Source organism: Eupeodes corollae, chromosome 3 (assembly GCF_945859685.1).
Source record: "Eupeodes corollae chromosome 3, idEupCoro1.1, whole genome shotgun sequence".
Taxonomy (NCBI): domain Eukaryota; kingdom Metazoa; phylum Arthropoda; class Insecta; order Diptera; family Syrphidae; genus Eupeodes; species Eupeodes corollae.
In genome coordinates, this window is record NC_079149.1 from 110794123 (window position 1) to 110812650 (window position 18528).

Sequence of the window (18528 nt, forward strand, 5' to 3'; positions counted from 1 at the left end):
AACATGGAATTAAGTACCATATTATGTGTGTTTTACAAGTTCGTGATCACCCCCGAGGAGTTCATATTGTGCATTCATACGAGAATTAATCGACAAGGAATTCCATTTGATTTTTAGAATTAGAGAACTTTTGATTGTAACGAAACTGAAACCATTCCTCATGTCAGCTTATATCCATAATTTACCTTGACAATACTTATTCTAACATTGTATTTTTGTTTGGTTTACTATAACTGGGTATAAACTTTTAAAGCACTCCCTATATAACGATTTCAGTGGGAATAACTCGAATAATTTACTTTATTATTAGATGTAAATCAGTTATTAAAAGTTTTAAGTTCCTTGTGCACTATTTGCTATAATTTTTAGACTTATTGCTATTCTGAAGTCAATTTGACAAAGCTCCACCTCCCAGAAATGTTTACACAAATTTTCTATTGAATAAGTTATGGTTTATTAATTTGCCGTTAATAAACCCTTGATTAGTCCTGATAAAATAAATTTCTTCATTCTCTGTTATCTATGTTCATTTTCGGTCACAGTCACAAACGTCCTTAAATATTTGTTGAGCTTTGTTCTTAAAAAGTTACGTTTCAAATCATTGAAAAATAAAATATAACCGGGTCGGATCTTGAAAAGGCATAATTAGTCAAAGTTTTCGAAACCAAGAGAAGGGTAAATTTTACCTCGTTCGAAGAAACCATCAAGCAAAAGAATTAGCCTAGCAATAAAAAAACAACAAAAATAAGTTAATACAAAATATTTATCAATAATTTATTAAACTTTTAGATATAAAATCATTTTCATGTCAATGGTATACTGGTTTTTTATTATTAGCACAACATTTAAAAATATAAAAAACAAATAAATAAAAAATAACATAAATAAATAAATAGTAACTATAAATAAATTAAATATCGATTAATAAATAAAATAGAAAAAAAGTCTCTTACGAACACTTTCTCGGAAGTGTACACATCGATGTCATTGGGCAAAACAATAAACCCTCCGAACACGTCATTTTGTGACCTTTCATCACACCCTGTGAATTCTTATAACAAACAAAATAATTATAAATCGAAGTTTGATCGGCTACTTTGTCACCCTCCTTGCAATAGTATTTCCTTTTGCGATTTCCCCCCGCCGAAGATGAAGAAGAAGAAGACGAGCTCAAGGTATAAGAATTAGGTCGTTGTGACACTGAACTTGAATATGACGAATCTTTGTCGGAACTTCCGGACACAGAATTCGTATCAATGGCATTTTGCAGGAAATTAGATAACACATCCGATGAATATTGTTGAAGTTGGGGTGATGGTGTCGTCGATGAGGACTGATGATTCTCTCCTAAACGCAAACGCAAAGCGATATTTTGAGCCCGTAAGACCTGTTCTCGAATACGTTTAGCATCGTGAAGGGCCTTGATGGCCTCCAACTGAACGCGCTTATTTTCCGAAACAGTGTAACGATTAATGATGGCCGTCGGGTGACAAATGGCATAGTATTGTGCATCACAGATGCGTGTCTGTGGATTGAAGGCGGTAAACGACGGACAGGAATACTGCATTACCCGGCCATCTTCTTTGCTGCATACATAATATCGAGTACATTCGGTGGCATTGGGTTGTCTTATACCAACTGGACAGCTAGTTGCATCTGGTTTGGAACTGTCATAAGGTAATGGGGGTGATACCTTTCGGTTGAATAAATCATACGTCAAATCGTTCCCTGATGCGTAGCTTCCTACTTGACTACTTTCATCTTCGTTCTGGTGAAAAAATGTTGTCTCACTGTTGCCACCATAGATTTGATGTGAATGTGAAGGTGCCTTACCTCCACTAAATTGGCCCACATACTGTGCTAATTGGTTGGCCGTGATCTGTTTATTTGCATTATATCGATTGTAGGTCTCTGAGTGATTATCATCGCCACTGGAACTTTGGGAATAATCATATTCTTCTTCTCCGTCGTTGCCATCATTGTCATCACTAGCGTCTTGCTCCATGCTTTCTAGTTTCTGACTGTTCGGTCGGATCTTCACCTTCGATGGATCAATGTGAGTTGGGAAAAGTTTAAGTATTGACTGTTGGCTGGGATGATGATAACCATTGTGATAGGAGTTTTGATAGAATTGCGACTTGTGATGATGAGAATCCGGACGTTTGTGGCTTTTCATTGGCGGTCGACCGGAATTGGATCCAATGTTAAGTGTTGGATATTTTTCCATTTGAAAGACATTATTGACATTTGATTCGTCAAGATGAGGACTCAGAGTGTAGTAGTCGAATAGAGTGGAGCCTGATGTGTCACTGACGTAAGGCCGAGAAGTTGTTGTCGATTGATAGCTGTTGCTGTAACCTTTGCTTGGCCGGATGGTGACAAGTTGGTTGTTTTCATATCGATTTGCTAAATTGTGATCTTGAACTTCCGATGATCCTTCACTGGAATAATGATATGTTGGAATTGGTGGGTATGAATGCACCTTCTGTCCATAGCTATCGACTTGATCGATTCTATCATTCGACCCGGGAATATGAACATTATTGTGAATTATTGTCGTACTCGGTGTAACTGGCTTCGTTGATGGTCCAAAATAATTAAATTTATCGTAAGGAATATGTTGATTGAAGGCACTATTGGCGAATTGGGGAATTGGTGGGGAAAGATAAATTGGTTGAACAACTTGAGGATAATAAGCCGAACTAGGAACAACTCTCCGAACTTCCTGACTGTCAAGCATCTGCTTCGATAACTGAAGTACTGTTTTGAGAGTGTCCTCGGAGATCTTAGGTTTAAAGCGATGATTGGCTGAAGATGTGGAATCCTTTGGTTGATTTCCCAGAGTAAAGAGTACAGATCCTTCGGGCTTATTTACCACAATTTGAGAATTCGAATAGCCATCGTTAGGACGAGGAATACTATAGCCATTAGGGTATTGATTAGTAAGGATAACTTTAGTCTCTGGATCGAGTTCAGAAGTAGTTGAAGTTGTTGATTCCTGAACTTCTAAAGATTGATTTTGTTTAATTGGATCAATTTTTGGTGTTGCTGTGGCAAAATTTTCTTCCTTAGAAGGATCAATTGAATCCAGTTGAGCTTTGATATTGTAGTGGGCTAAAAATGCATTTAACTGGTCTGGTCTTAATTCAGCTGCTGCAGAGTCCTTGTTCTGGTAAGTTTGCTTTAAACCATCGATGAGCTGAGTAAGTCTTTGCAGGTGCGCAGTTAAATTAGGATCAATCTTAGTTGGAGTTGTTGTCTCAGCTAGATCGGTGCTTTCATCACTCGTTTTTCTCTCCGGCGATAAGGTATCCAATAGAATGTAATCAGTTCCCTCTCCGTCACCACTCGATTCCAAATCACGTTCACTCGCTAAACCACTTTCACTATCATCAACAATAATATAATCTGACTCTTTGGCATCTTCGTCATCTCCAATTTCTTCACTTTCACTATCCTTTTCGTCATCTGTAGAATCTTCAGTTGAATCCAATGATCGTTTCATTGCTTCGTTTCGTTGGAATACAACATTTTCATCATCACTATTCGAGGAATGAGTGTTTCTATTTACTTCTTCCAGATTACACTCCCAATCGTCACCAGGAAGAACACACATCCTCATATTAGGATCATAGATGAGACCTTCCTCACATTTCTCAGGAATCCATATGTGCGTTTGGGAAGGAAGAATGACACATTTGAAGTAAACATCGCATCGGCTTTTGTGCGGCTGTGTGTTCTCAGGACATGGTTTACCTTAAAAGATAAAGAATTTATGAAATCAAGGAAATATTTTGTATTTCTTTAAATTTTAGTTTACCTTCAGAAAAGTAAAATAGTCCTGAAATCACCATCAAGACCAACAACAGATGATCTGATTTCATCCTTTTCGAAAATATCCTTCTTATCCAAAATCGTCGTCACCCCTCTTTCGAAGGCTATATATCTCGTTCGAAAGCCAACTTATGAATAAACTCAATTGTCCAGAACGAATGATGGATGTCTTATAACCAACAACCATTAACTACTACTTTTCGGTTGGTCTACGAGTATGTGTTTAAAAGTCGTGCACTTCTTCCGTTCCTCGCAGTTGTACTCTAATGTTGGACACATGTGTGACTGATGTTTGGGTAAAGTGCTAAATTTTTCTTATGGTTTTCATCAAGCACCATCATCATGATCATTCATATATAAATAAACTTGTTGAATATGTGTAACATAATTTAATTTTTTTTTTTGAGAAATTAATTAGGTAAACAGCACTTGACCAAAGAAAGAAAACATGTATAGCCTTTATACCTATCTACATACCTACCTGACGATAGTTATAAGCTTTAAGGTTTTGGCATTTAAAAAAGAAATATACGCTAAGTTTTGAACCATGTGAAAGAAGAGTGAGTAACCTTTTAAAAGAGTGTATAGGGCGTTTCACTTTTTATAATTTTTTATTGCCCAGTTTGCAGTTCAAATTACTTGCTTGAGTAGCTTAACAAGATGTCATCACGATGTACGAGATGGCTCTATTTTTATGGTTATCATAAAGTTACTGATGATGATGATGATGGATAATAATGATGAGATGAAGTCTGAAAGATACACTCGACTTGTCGGAGTATACAATAAATGAAAGTGATGATGATGGACTTGGATTCATATGAAAAAATTATTTTTTATTACCTGTGTCTGAAGATCATTGAGATTGAAAGATTGTAATCTTATTGGCACGCGTTTATAGAGTAAAGCGAAATTATAATTTTCTCACGCTGCGGTGTGATCAATTGAAAGATAAAAGCTTTTATGCAAAAAATAGTAATAAAATGTCCACGTATCTCACGAAAAAACGTTTATGATGTTACTCAATCAAATTGTTACTAATATTAATAGAAAATAAACTTTTTATGTTACCTTAATCAATTTATGTTTCTGTTTAGAACATAAATATTTTTGTTTGATTTAATTATTAAACAAAGCGTTAAAGTTAAAAGTTTACCATTTTGTGTCAATATTCAATGACTTTGTAGGTTTAAAAATTCATATCTTATATTTCAGCAGTCTTCGATATGAATAATAAATTAATGAGACTCGTTATAAAGTTATACATAATAAACATAAACAAAAACAATTTTGTGCATATTACTAAATTATTCAAGCAAAAAAATGTAAATCTGGGTCGTCAATACTTTCTCTGATGCGAAAATACCTTAAGAATTTTTTTTCCCTTATTCATGCTTTAATCCAACAATTAACAAATTATGATTGAATCGACGAAGGTGGTAAATAAAATAAAATGTATTTTACTACACAGCCTAACAGTGAGTATAGAATAGATCTTTAAGAAAGGCAATCTACATTGAGTTTAATTCAAAGAATGGAATTTCAAATTTCGCAATTAAAAATATATTTAACATCAAAGAAATTACATTCTTTTATCGATTACAAGAACTCTTTTGTATCACATAAAGGCTTTTTTTTAAGCATAAAAGCCTCCAGTTCTTTCTTGCGTATTCATATTACTTTTTAATTACATCAAACTGAAAAAAATCGGTATTTTGAATTTGTGATTGTGTTTTGATTAAATAAAGCCAACTTTTAAGAAATATTTACTAGATTAGATTAGATTAGCTTATTATATTATTATATTATTATTAGTCCGAAACCTGGTTTTCCCGAAATTATCGGTTTTCGCCGAAAACCTACATCGAAAACTCAAGTTTTCCCATATATTTTTGGTAAACCACAAGTTTTATATAAAACCTCTCGAAAACTAGTAATTCAAAGTTGAACAAAACAAACAAACCTTTCGAAACATTCAGCGCTCAAATTAATGTAAACAAATCAGCTGATGGCTGCCGTCAAAACAAATATTTCATTTTGAAATAAATTTGGTCGTGGTAAGTAATATTATTTATACAATTTCCTTACAAAATAATAATTATTTCTTTTTGTTTTTTATTTACAGAATATGGAAGAGACAAAAAAAAAATAAAGGAAACTTTCGGGGAGCGTTACAACAGACAAAATTGCGGGAACATTTTCTAACGTCGAGAATAAAAGCCCCGGTGATTATTTGCGGTACTGGTGGTTCTTTTATAATCCTCCTGAGTTTCAAACGCTCTTTGTTAAGAGAGGAACCGGAATGGCTACTGGCGTGACGACCCCAAGGACTAGAAAGACTTGCTCATAGTTCGCATTCCAAGGGATGCGTCTTCGATCTCGTTGCCACCAATAGTTTCGACGCTTTCGCTTACTACCTGGAGAAAGACTCCGGTAACTCCATTCGATCACAAGGATTTGGGAATTGGGAGATATGAAAAAGGCTATAAATTCATTTGTGGAGGAGAAACAAATGTCTGGTGGAGGCTAAGTCGCAGTGGGCAAGACAAATTTGCCCCAAAACATTCCACAATGTCCACAACCACAACAGTAAGTTTTCGAAACATGACGAACAGCCTGCCAATATCAAGAAGATCCTTAGTGCATTGGACAAACCAGGCAAGGAAGAAGCCAAAGAGATAGTCATGGAGGAATTGCAGCCCATCATAACAGCTTCAGTGATCGCTCTGGATGAGTGTGATTTTGGTACGAATTTGTAACTAGGAATTGACCTTTTCTGCTCCGGCCATTAGGACCTACACAAAATCGTAGGAATCTTCTCAACCCCGACTATAAGTTGCTCGGATGGCCACAATTTATGGCGATTCTGAAGGCACATTTGGCCAACAGAAGAAATAGTCATACGCTCAGTATTTTGGATTGAATTTGTTGTGAAAGAAGAAGAAAATGTTTTAAATAAATTTTGTTTTATTTTAACAGTTTTGTTTGTCGTTGATGCTATGATATATTTTCTACCCAATAAGCTTCTCCTTAGTGAATTGTTTGGACCAGTTGACGTGAACTTAGAGGATAGCTGCAGCCAACGAGCTTGTAGTTCTTGTTGGTTCATGTCGTAAGCCCATTCCACCCGTCCCCAGAACTTCAGTTGAAACTCTTCTTCGAGACGAGCTAGTGTTACGTTAAAATCAATATAAATTGGGTAGAATTCATTTTATTTACCACAAATAATTTGAGCAGAACAAAAATTTTTACTCACAAATTTTTTCATCGATACAAAATTTGATAGCCATTGTTAAATAAATGTAAATTTCAAATGAAAACGTGTAAATGTTCGTTGTGAACTATTTTCGGGTTTTCAAAAACATTTTGCCGAAAACCCGGTTTTGGCTATAACCTAACCTAGTAGAATTTCAAAGATGAATTAAACAAACAAACCTTTGAAAACATTCAGTGCTCAATGAAATGTAAACAAAGCAGCTGATGTCTCCTTCTAAAACAACTTTGAAATTGTTGAATTTGTTGATATTCAATACCAATAGCTCCAAAAAATTGAGAGAAACCCAGTTATTCGTGGATTCACATTTTTATAAATAGTTTATTTGAAATGTGGATAATACATTAATACAAAATTTGGCAGTTGGAGTTCCAAAAATTAAAATGTCAAAAGAAAACGTGTAAATGTTTAATGTGAACCATTTTCGGGTTTTTGAAAACTTTTTGCAGAAAACTCGGTTTCGGGTTTGGTGAGAAATGAGAACATGCGAAATTTCAAATTTAAGCAGAAATTGTCTTTGATGTTGAATTATTTTGATTTGTATTGTATAAAATATTACATTATTTCTTTATCTTAAATGTATTGCACAAATTACAGAGATTGGTATATTATTTACCTTACTACTGTCGAGTTTAAATGAGTTTTTAACAAAAAATTCAAAGATAAAGTATTGGTTAAAGGAAAAGCTACTTAAAAACCTTCATTAAACTGCATAACTAAAGAGTATAAATAAATACATAAACAAATAAATACATAAATCAATAAATAACACATAAATACAAAAATAATAAATAATAAAATGAGTAAGTGAGTAAATAAATTAAATTAAATAATTAACAAATAAGTTAATAAGTTAACAAATAAATAAATTGATCAACAAAAATAAATAAATTAACAACAGCAAAGAAAATATACAAAAATCAGTCTTTTGAATATTATAACTATGAAGCTAAATTTGAAATTAAAGCATAGTCATATATTTCGCGGAAACCTTATATCGTTCTTTTAATATATATATTCAACATTAGCTAAAATTTGTAATTCGTTGGTTGAAAAATGCCAATGAAGGTTTAACATCATTTTTAACAACTTATTTTCAGAATTTTGCAACCTTCGGATATGGCTTTTTGCGCAGCTACCCCAAGCGGGTGATCCGTATAGAATAATTGCTTGAAAAATATTTTCATGACTTAACTTTGATTTAAGAATAATAAAAGGATAGAGAATTTTAGTGGTAACGTTTACTTTTTTTATGATTTCTTGGATATGCATTCCAAAATTTAGTTTACTGTCCAAGTGGAACCAAGGTATTTAACATTTGATTTCCAGAATCAATAGAACAAGATTTGAATGTTGATTTGTTACTTCAAAACGGATAATTTGTTCAACTCATGATTATGACGACTCTATTACCATCAAAATACGCTTTTTAATCAAAATTTTTGTAAGGGAATTTATATTTTAAAATCGTAGTCATAAAATTAGCTAATCAAAGGATTTTTAGTAAATTAGAGACATTGAACAAAAACTTCTGAAAGTTATATTAAAACTTCAACGACTTTGAAAAAAAACTATGTATATTAAATAAATGTCCTATAAGCTTCTAATCCTACAAATTGTGTGACTATAATCGATCAAATTACTGTGAATTTTCACTTTAATCACCAGTCCTGTCAATTTATTTTTTCATTTAACTGACAGGACTTTGAACTTCAGGGTCATTTAATATACATAATTTATGTCAGAAATGTAATTTCTAGCAGCTGTTTCTTACAAAGAAGTTCTCAATTTTCTCACAACAGTCCTGTCCACGTTCTTATAATTTTCGGACTCATTGGTCTAAAAAATAAACGCCACCTAGTGTCCACCTTTTAAGGCAACTCAATTTAAAGAGGCAAAATTGTTCTTTCTTTCCACTTGTTAGTTGAAAACAGTCAAGAAAGCAGAAAAAAGCTGAGATTGGCTGAAAATTTCAAAATATTATAATATAATAGAAGAATCAGACATTTAAAGTAATTTGTGATAAATAAATTAAATAAAATAAATATATGATATTGTCTACCATAACACAAAATGTTCGTGATTTAACATTCTAACTACAAAATATCAACCAACTAATTCATAATTTTTAAACTGTAAAATCGTGATCGTGAAATTGGTAAGTTAAAATAGCTGAGGGTCGTAATAGAAATATTAAACCACGATAACCATTTGTCCGCTAATAAAATATTCATAATAACTTAAATTTTTTGACATTTGAAAACAATTGATCTGTTTTCTTATGTTTTTAATGTTTTTTCATGAGATGTTAAAGATTCGAAGTGTTCAAACTATTGACCTGCTAGATATGGACTTTAGTTCGCGTTGGTGTCATCTATTCCTTAACTCTAGCCCTATTTAGGTTGAGCGAAATTATGAATAAGCTTCTAAACTTAATTTGTGTATTTTGTTTGTTTTATCAAACTATATAACAATAGATTTTTTTAGTTTCTTTGAAGAAAAATATTATTGCGTTAGGAAAAAAAGATGGTATCTTTAGTTTTTATGGGGGTGACACCTAGTGGCCTAGCTGACATTAGCTATTGATTTTTTGTTGCTTAACTCTTGTATAAGAAACATATAGCGCTATCTTAAGAAGCAAAAGGCTCTGATAATAGTTAAGCAAGATCAAAATGTAATTTTAAAAAAGAATATTAATTTAAATTGAAACAAAATTTACAGCCGCACTATGAAATTTCATTTGATAAAATTCAATAATTTCGCACACGACTTTCCAATAATTTAAACACTTTAAATTAAAATATTCATATTTTAAATTAAAATATTCAAAATTCAGTTTAAAACATTATTAGCAGATTTGGTGAAGAAAATAAAGCTTCATATGCTGTTTAATAAAAATGTATTTTTTTACTCTGAACGCAGCCATTATTTCTCTTTAGCGATGTCAACGCTCCCTACTGAAATACTAAAGTAAACACAACCTATCAACTAAACTGACATTTTACTGTCAACAAATTTATTTTGACTTGGCAAAGATAATTTTCCATAAAACAAAACACAAAATTTTCTTACCATATTGTAATTTGTGTCTGCAAGTAAAAACCTAAATAATTAATGTAAAAATCAATTCAGTTAAAACAACCACAATGACTTCTAACGAACCTTGTATCTCCGATCAATTGGACAATGACGAAGTTCGAGAAATACTCAAAACAGGCACCGATCTACGTCAATATTCACGACAAATCGAAAGAGATTTCAAGGAAGTCGAGAATAAATCCATCGAAGATTACATTGCCGAGAGTCAGAACATCGCAAGCTTACACAATCAAATTGGTGAATGTGATGACATCCTCGAGCGAATGGAATCCATGTTAATGAACTTCCAAAATGTACTCAGTAACATAAGTTCGGAAATTACAACTTTACAAAAGAAATCAGTTTCAATGTCAGTGCAGCTAACTAACAGGCAATCGGTGAAGGCCCAATTATCCCAATTCATCGAGGACATGGCTGTCCCCGAAGAGATGATAACAACCATCATGGAAACTCCTGTGACTGAGAAGGAATTCATAAGCAAGTTGAACACACTGAATCACAAATTGAATCTGGTCAAGGAATTGAGTTTCAAAGAGAGTAAGTCGGCCGGTGATGTTTGTGATGTTCTTCACAAGTTAAAAGTCAAGGCTATGGCTAAGATTCGTACCTATCTGCTGGAACAGATCTACAAATTCCGCCGACCCATGACAAACTATCAAATTCCTCAGAACGCAATGCTGAAGCATAAATTCTTCTTTGAGTTTATTCTATCGAATGAACGACAAGTTGCGCAGGAGATATGCAATGAGTACATAGACACTATGGGCAAAATTTACTATAGTTACTTTAAGGTGAGATTTCAAAGTAGTGAATAATTAAAAGAAAACTTAAAAATTGGAATGTCTCCCATAGAGTTATTCATCTCGATTGTTGGCCTTGAAATTCGAAGAATCCGTCACCAAAGACGATTTGATGGGAATCGAAGACACAGCCTCGAAGAGCTTATTCTCCAAAGCAACTAATCTCAAACATAAGAGCACGATTTTCACGATTGGCAAAAGAGGTGATATCTTAAATCAACAGCTAGAAGCTCCAATTATAGTTCCACATGCTCAACTTAAGAACAGAGTAAGATTCTTGTGGGTCTTTCTGTTTTTGATTTGTCAATTTATCTTCTCTTTGCTTTTAGTACACATTTGAAGCTCTCTTCCGCTCGGAGCAATATGCTTTGGTGGACAATGCATGTCGAGAATACTTGTTTGTCATTGAATTCTTTATGGTTCGTGGTACACAAGCTCAGGATCTTTTCAATCAAATCATGGGCAAGACACTAACATTCATGATTGTGAGTAAAACTGGATTTATGGTCCATCTAAAGTGCTAACTGAAAAACTTTCACGAATGATTTTCTTTAGAAAAACCTCGAAAGCAGTATTCAAGAATGCTACGACACCATCGCTATGTTCTTGTGCATTCAGTTGATTTTCCGATACCAGCTGATGTGCCACAAGAGATGTGTTCCTGGATTGGATAAGTAAGTATTTGGTTGACTTGAATTGACATAGAAGTTGTCAGAACTCAGCTTTTCCACGAATTCCACCCACATGAAAAACTTGCCAATTCCGAAATAAAACTTATACTGCCGAATTGGATCACGTCCATTGGCTCGCGATACGGAGATTTTACAACTAGAAAACTTTTACAATATCTCACAAAATTTAGTTGAAAGAACGCTTTTAGGAAGAGCACACGTCATCACACTCAACAGACTGATAGTTCAAATACAGGGATTAATTCTATAGCATGTAATGGATGAAGAGCTAGCACAACAAACCCCCTAAGGAATCATCAGAAGATGACCATTATAACTTGTCTTGACGCACATTTTCCCGATGAAATCGAGATTCCATATAATCCGAGTTACATAAAGCAACTGCGAATTGTAAAGGTGCTACAAGTCTTCAAAGAAGACTCTGCGTCAAGACAAAGTGTAATGGTCATCTTCTGATGAGCCCAACCATTACATCGGAGCGAAACGCATATATGAATACTTTCATGCTGGTTTATATTTATTTTCGTGATTTTAAATCATATTAAACAATTCGACTGTTAACAGTCAAATATTTCTTCTCCCTCAAGGAAGTTTGCATAGGAGTTAATGAAATTGTCTTCATAAAAGCATTGGGAATGTTTGAAGGCTCTTTTTGTGATATTATCCAAAGTTAACCCGACAAAAAAGAAGATTACTACTTAGAATGAAACCAATACAGTTAGCAAGCTTACAAAAGCTTTTATGAATTGCAAGAAACTTACAGAGAAATCTTAGAGATACGAAAATATGTTAAGACCGATCATTATCTATGGCGTGATCGCTTGACATAGATTAAGGGAATTGAAACAACTAGGAAGGTTTGGGAACGGCCTAGTCAATCCAAAGTGAAAGACCCCGAATTTTAAAATCCTCAGTCATATGCACATATCGTTGACATTCCAAGGTCTCCAATGGTTGAAAGATATAACTTCAAGAAAAACCTTATAAGTAAAATTATCAAAGCAAAATTTGCTAAATCTTATCTCCAAAAAAACTAGCATCACCAACATCTTGAGGAATGAAGCAACGCAACTTCTACAGAAGATGAGTGGTCTCGAAACCGCTTTGTTTGCAAAATTTTGGAAAGATCTCTTGGAGCGATTCAACGCTTCAAACAAGATGTTGCAAGACCCAAAAATGATTCTTGAATCGGCAATACGTGCACAAGAATCATTGAAATCATTCGTGGAATCCAAACGAAATGATTTTGATAAATACGAAGAAGCAGCCAAAAATATATTCCATACTGATGAATATGTACCATCACGCACCCGCACCCGCTCGACTACGGGAAAGCACAAGACGCAAATCTGCCACCGAAGGAAAAATACAAAGTATCTGCCTTCATACGAGTGATTGAGCAGCTATCCGTTTCTCTTACTGAAAGATTGCATGCTTTACGTTCGAGATTTGGATTCCTGAAGATGGATGCTTAAAATTTGAAGCATTGGTAAAAGTGTATCCGTTTGATTAAGAGCCTAGTCTTGGTAATGAGTTGATTCAATTTGTGTCTTTGATTGACTCATACAAAAAGGAAAAGGACTATGGAACAGATCAATCGCCGCAACTATTTTAATACCAAATTCTCAAAATTTCAGAGCTACGAGGGGCGTTAATATATTCTCGGTATCGATATGAAGGAAAATGCGAATTCAATTTAAATAGTTTTTATTTTTCAATATAATCTCCCCTAACATCAATGCATTTGTTACATCTTGAGATAAGCTTTTTTAAACCCTCAAAAAATAAGTTTCCTCTTTCCCTGCAAGATACCCATTTATTGCCGACTTGAGTTCTTCATCATCCGAAAATCTTTTTCCACGAAGACATTTTTTCAAATCCGGAAACAGGAAGTAATCACTAGGGGCAAGGTCTGGACTATAGGGTGGATGTTGAATTTCTTCAAAACCACAATCTCGCACAGCAGCCTTGGAAACTCGCGCCGTGTGAACAGGAGCGTTGTCAAGAAGAAGCAACACACCCGCTGCGAGTTTACCCCGTCTTTTCTTTTTAATTTCCTCCCGCAAATTATGCAAAGTGGAAGCGTAGGATTTGGCGTTGATGGTTTCACCTTTTTTTTTGTACTCAATGAGTAAGATTCCCTTTAAGTCCCAAAAAACTGGCCATGAGCTTCCCGGCAGACGGAGTGACTTTGAACTTCTTCGGGGGGTCTGTTCCTTTTTTATGCTTTCAGGGTCATAGTGGTGAACCCATGTTTCGTCCCCAGTAACAATCTGATGCATAACACCGTACGCGTTCTCACTACACATGTCCAAAAGCTCTCTACAGCATGCGATTCTCACTTTTTTTTTGAGGCGCTGTGAGCATTCGTGGTGGGTGCCACTGACCTTTGAAAGGTTAAGATGGTCATGATGGTCGGGCATCCTCGAGATCAAGTTTTTCGACTTCTTTGATGCTTTCTCCCGTACAAGCACCAGCCGGGGCGCCGGAGCGGGGGTCGTCTTCAATGCTCTCTCTGCCTCTCTTGAACTCACTTGACCACTTTTGCACAGTTGATAATGAAGGTGCGGAACCCTGGTAAACTGCCACCATTTCTTCATGAATAGTTTTTTGACTTTTTCCTTGCTTAGTGAGAAATTTAATTACAGCGCGATGCTCAATTTTCACCATCATCGTCTCAGTTGCCATTATGATTCTGTTTAAGTAGAGATTTAACGGTAAATAATAATCACATTTATATGAAATTTTACATGAATGCACTAAAATAATAGTATTACTTGATAAATAAGTCAATTTTTATATATAACCACAGCTTCACCCCGATACCGAGAATATATTGAACGCCCCTCGTAAGTTCCCAAACCTCGAAATTTTTGTTTGATGGTAACAAATTGCACTGGAGAGCTTCGAACCACGATTGGACAAAACCTTCTATCGAAGCTGAGTATTGAAAGCGATTTACTCCGAGAGCTGGATTTCAACGAAATCATCAACGATTTTCGGCGATAAAACCTCGAAAGGTTCCGTTCGTTAACCCTAACCTTTAATTTTAGATAATTCTTTTTTCCTTTATATTTATATGTGGAATCTCCTTGGTTTCACAATAAATTATTTATTGAAAAACACGAGTGCAACAAAAATGGTTTACTTAAAATAATTTGGGGCGAGAGGGCCTCCGCACATTTATTTTCCCAAGGCCTCTGGGCCACTAAATCCAGCCCTGAGTGGCGCTAAAGTCCGGGTGAACCTAGGCCTCAACCAAAATGCGTCTCCAGACAGCTTGGTCCCTGGCTAGCTGTTTCCAGTTTCGCATGCCAAGTTGGTTGAGGTCTTCACCCACCTGCGTGCGCCACCTAAGCGGTCTTCCTCTACTTCGCCGTCCATCAGGAATGGATTCGAAGGCCTTCCGGGCTAAAGCGGATTTCCATTTGCTCTACATAACCCAGCCATTTGAGTTAGACCTAAACCCAAATGTATAAAAAGAGTAGTTGCGATTAACTCCCGGAAGGAGAACTGAAAAATTAAAGTCTCTAGTTCTCAAAGGTACCACTTATTCCAACCCTCAGGAGGCTAGAACCCGATCCTAGTTGTCGAGCCGGAGTTTATTATGATGAACAATTTTTTGAGTGTGATGGAATTCGTGAAAAATCTAATTATTCTATCAAAATGTTAACTTCTTATTGTCTTTTAAACTAGATACTGGGACTCAATGCAAGCTGTCATCTGGCCCCGTTTCGATCATGTCTTTCGTTTGAACATCAAAAGTATTCGCGAATGTGATCCAACGAAATTCAACAAAGAAATGGGTCCACATTACGTGAGTTCATTCTTCAAGCACCATTCAATAATTTCTACAAACAATTCTCGCCTATTTAGATCACTCGACGTTATGCGGAATTCTCCGCTGCCATTGTTGGAATTTCGGAGCATTTTCCCAACGAAGTCGTCAGTTTGCTCCTGCTCGAATTACAAAACGAAGTCGAGTGCTTCATCCTCCGCATGGCTGCCATTTTTCCCTCCCGCAAAGAACAACTCATCTATCTTATAAATAACTATGATTTGGTCTTGGGTGTTCTGATGGAACACACTCGTGACAATTCCAAAGAAGCTGAAGCATTCCGTGAACAACTCAACGCTCGAAGTTCCGAGTATGTTGAAGAGATTCTAGCTCCTCACTTTGGGGGAATCATACAATTCGTCAAAGAATGTGAACATTACTTTGAGAAGGAACAAATGGATGAATTACGAAAGCAAGAACGACGAAGTCTTGCATTGGTTGCAAGTTTCTCAGCCAACTGGAAGAAGTCCCTGGAGGAATTGAATCGTGAAGTTTTACTCTCATTTCCATCACTCCTCACAGGATCTCAGCTTCTGCAATTGGCTTTGGCTAGTTTAGTGCAATATTACCATCGATTCCATAAATTACTCACGCCGAATGCCAGAGCCCAATTGACAAACATTCATGTGGTTATGGTGGAAATCAAAAAGTATAAAAGTAATTATTAATTGTAAATAAAAGAAGAACTTGATATTTATTTTATTATGGAATTATATTTCATGATGTATTTTTATTTTTTACTTTTTAAGTGAATACAAACATTAAACTTTATCTTAAAACTTCAAATATAATATTTTTATTTTGTTCAGCTTTTTTCTTATATCTTGCTTAATCTTCATCGGTAAGTAACATTTCGACGAGATCAGTGTTGGAACATTTCTCGCCATCCAAACGTTGAGGTGACTTCCAACGCAACAAAGTTGGCAGGAACACCAAATGAGTACGGGGATCCTTGCGGAAGGGACAGTTTAAATCCTTCCAGCTATAAAATTAGAAACAAAAGGGAAAGTGATTTGGTTGATGAAAGACCAATAGAAACGTTTTGAGATATGAGGTTTATGGGAGGAAATAAGTGAAGTGACATGTTAGAGACAAATGAGGAGACCTAATTGAGAAAGTAAAAGCTTAAGAAGGGAAGAATTTTAAATGATTACACTCGAATAATTTAAACTAAACAATGTCTGTGATATCTGCAATAATTTCGTTATCAAAATCGAAGATAATCTTTATTGCTTAAGACATCAAGTTAAAAACAATTATCTAAAATCGAAATCTAAGCAAAAACTTCAAAGTTACGATGTAGATCTATTTTTGGGATAGGGTGGGGTGTATGGACAATGTATCGCCTTTATGTTAAAATAGAATGTTACAAGGTCAATCGACTGGGTACTATTTTATCTGCTAACATTTGAATCATGTACCTTTCTAAAAGTGGAATAAAAAGTGCTGCGTCATGTAAGGGAGTAAAAACAAGGCGCATGTAGACACCTTTTACGACCAGCTAAAAGGCCATAAACCTATCCCCTGGACAGTTAAAAGCCTAAAAATATACCTACGTAGTTATTTCAATCTCTTTTTAGAATGGAGACCTAATAAAAAGATTGATTTTATTGTTTGTGTACATTAAGTTGATGAGTTGTGAAATGCACAGGTACATAAAGTGGGTAGGTAGGTTTTTACAGAGATTATAAAAATAACATGACACTGATTTGAATTAAAAATACAAAAGAAAAACACTATATCAATTAAATGTTGATTACTCACATTGGTCTGTCGATTTCAACATGAACAAAATGACTTTTGTCAGCCGATTTTTCCAGCGCCTCATTTATAATTGGTTCAGCTGCAATGATAACGACAATTAATACATATTTTTAAGTTTGTAAAATTATTGCAATTCTTACCTTTTACACAATAAGGACACCAACTTTTACCATTTTCATCTTTATTACCACTAAATAAAACATGAATTGGATCACCCGAGGATTCTAAGGTTTCAACTAATTTTGAAAATTCCTCATAACTTTCAACATGATGTTTGATAACCATTTTGTTAATTAAATTACTTGATATCTTTGTGATATCAGTGAATAATCTTAGAAAGAGCTTCGTTTTTGCGGATTAAAATATTTGGAGCCGGATGAAATTTTAAAATAACCTCTCTCTTCTCTGCAATTGCGTTTATATATAAATTCTTTTTTTGAAGTTAAGATAAGAAATTTGACATTTGTGTTAAATAACTGCCAGAATTTAATTCAGCTGTACACACATTAGTGGTTACTTACAGCGGTTGTTTTTTATTTCCTTGGAATCGTTCAGAGTTTGTTATGTTTGTTGATACGATATTTTGAATTATTTAAATGAAAATTCATATTTTGTTCAATTTAATTATGTATTTTTCTATTTATTAGATAAGTGAATGGGAATCGGGTATAGTGGGTTGAGGAGGTTAAGTTTTGTTCAAAAAAGCTTTTAACAAAAATATGTTCTTGTTGCCAGGGCCATTGAGAGGGATTCCGGGCCCGAGACGGACAAATCTTGCCCCCCCCTGCAATATTTACTATTTTTTTCTCAAAGGTCATGCCTACTGATATAGTACGTTCCGATTTCAGAAACAAAAATATAGGAAAAAAAATGTAGAGCTTAGATTAGATCAATTCTTTATTATACAAAAAATGTTTTACAAATTTCATTTTCAATTTTTAATATGAAGTGAACGATAAAAAATGAAAGTTGCTTTTAATATAGTATGTATAAGTATTCTAAATGGGTTATAATTATTATTTAATTGAAAGTTAAGATTTTGAGAAAAAAGATGCATTTGTATGTTTATAGTTATTAATTTTACACTAGACTTTGATAGCGTTAACGCATTTTTAATATGATTTGAAAATAAAATGCATTAAACTGTAGTAACTGGATTTTTTAAGAATTTAAATATCGAAACTTTGCAGAAGGTTATTGCGTGTTTGCAATAATTATAAAAAGTAC

At 34.5% G+C, this 18528-nt stretch overlaps 3 protein-coding genes across 3 annotated transcripts; 1 reads left to right on the forward strand and 2 right to left on the reverse strand.

Annotated features, from left to right (window-relative positions):
* Window positions 1-813: 813 nt before the first annotated feature.
* On the reverse strand, window positions 814-4020 carry LOC129950743 (uncharacterized). The gene is made up of 2 exons (XM_056062665.1): window positions 3821-4020; window positions 814-3756 (listed from the first exon to the last, which is right to left on the reverse strand). Exons 1-2 carry the CDS (start codon window positions 3882-3884, stop codon window positions 950-952), a joined length of 2871 nt encoding a protein of 956 aa, XP_055918640.1. The 5' UTR covers window positions 3885-4020; the 3' UTR covers window positions 814-949.
* A 6101-nt stretch (window positions 4021-10121) lies between these two features.
* On the forward strand, window positions 10122-16328 carry LOC129951009 (vacuolar protein sorting-associated protein 52 homolog). Its single transcript, XM_056062996.1, has 6 exons — window positions 10122-10998; window positions 11060-11275; window positions 11337-11492; window positions 11563-11681; window positions 15396-15516; window positions 15576-16328. The coding sequence occupies exons 1-6, from the start codon at window positions 10255-10257 to the stop codon at window positions 16203-16205; spliced, it is 1986 nt and encodes a 661-aa protein (XP_055918971.1). The 5' UTR covers window positions 10122-10254; the 3' UTR covers window positions 16206-16328.
* Window positions 16225-17729, reverse strand: LOC129951010 (thioredoxin domain-containing protein 17). The gene is made up of 3 exons (XM_056062997.1): window positions 17442-17729; window positions 17302-17380; window positions 16225-16519 (listed from the first exon to the last, which is right to left on the reverse strand). Exons 1-3 carry the CDS (start codon window positions 17584-17586, stop codon window positions 16366-16368), a joined length of 378 nt encoding a protein of 125 aa, XP_055918972.1. The 5' UTR covers window positions 17587-17729; the 3' UTR covers window positions 16225-16365.
* Window positions 17730-18528: the final 799 nt, after the last annotated feature.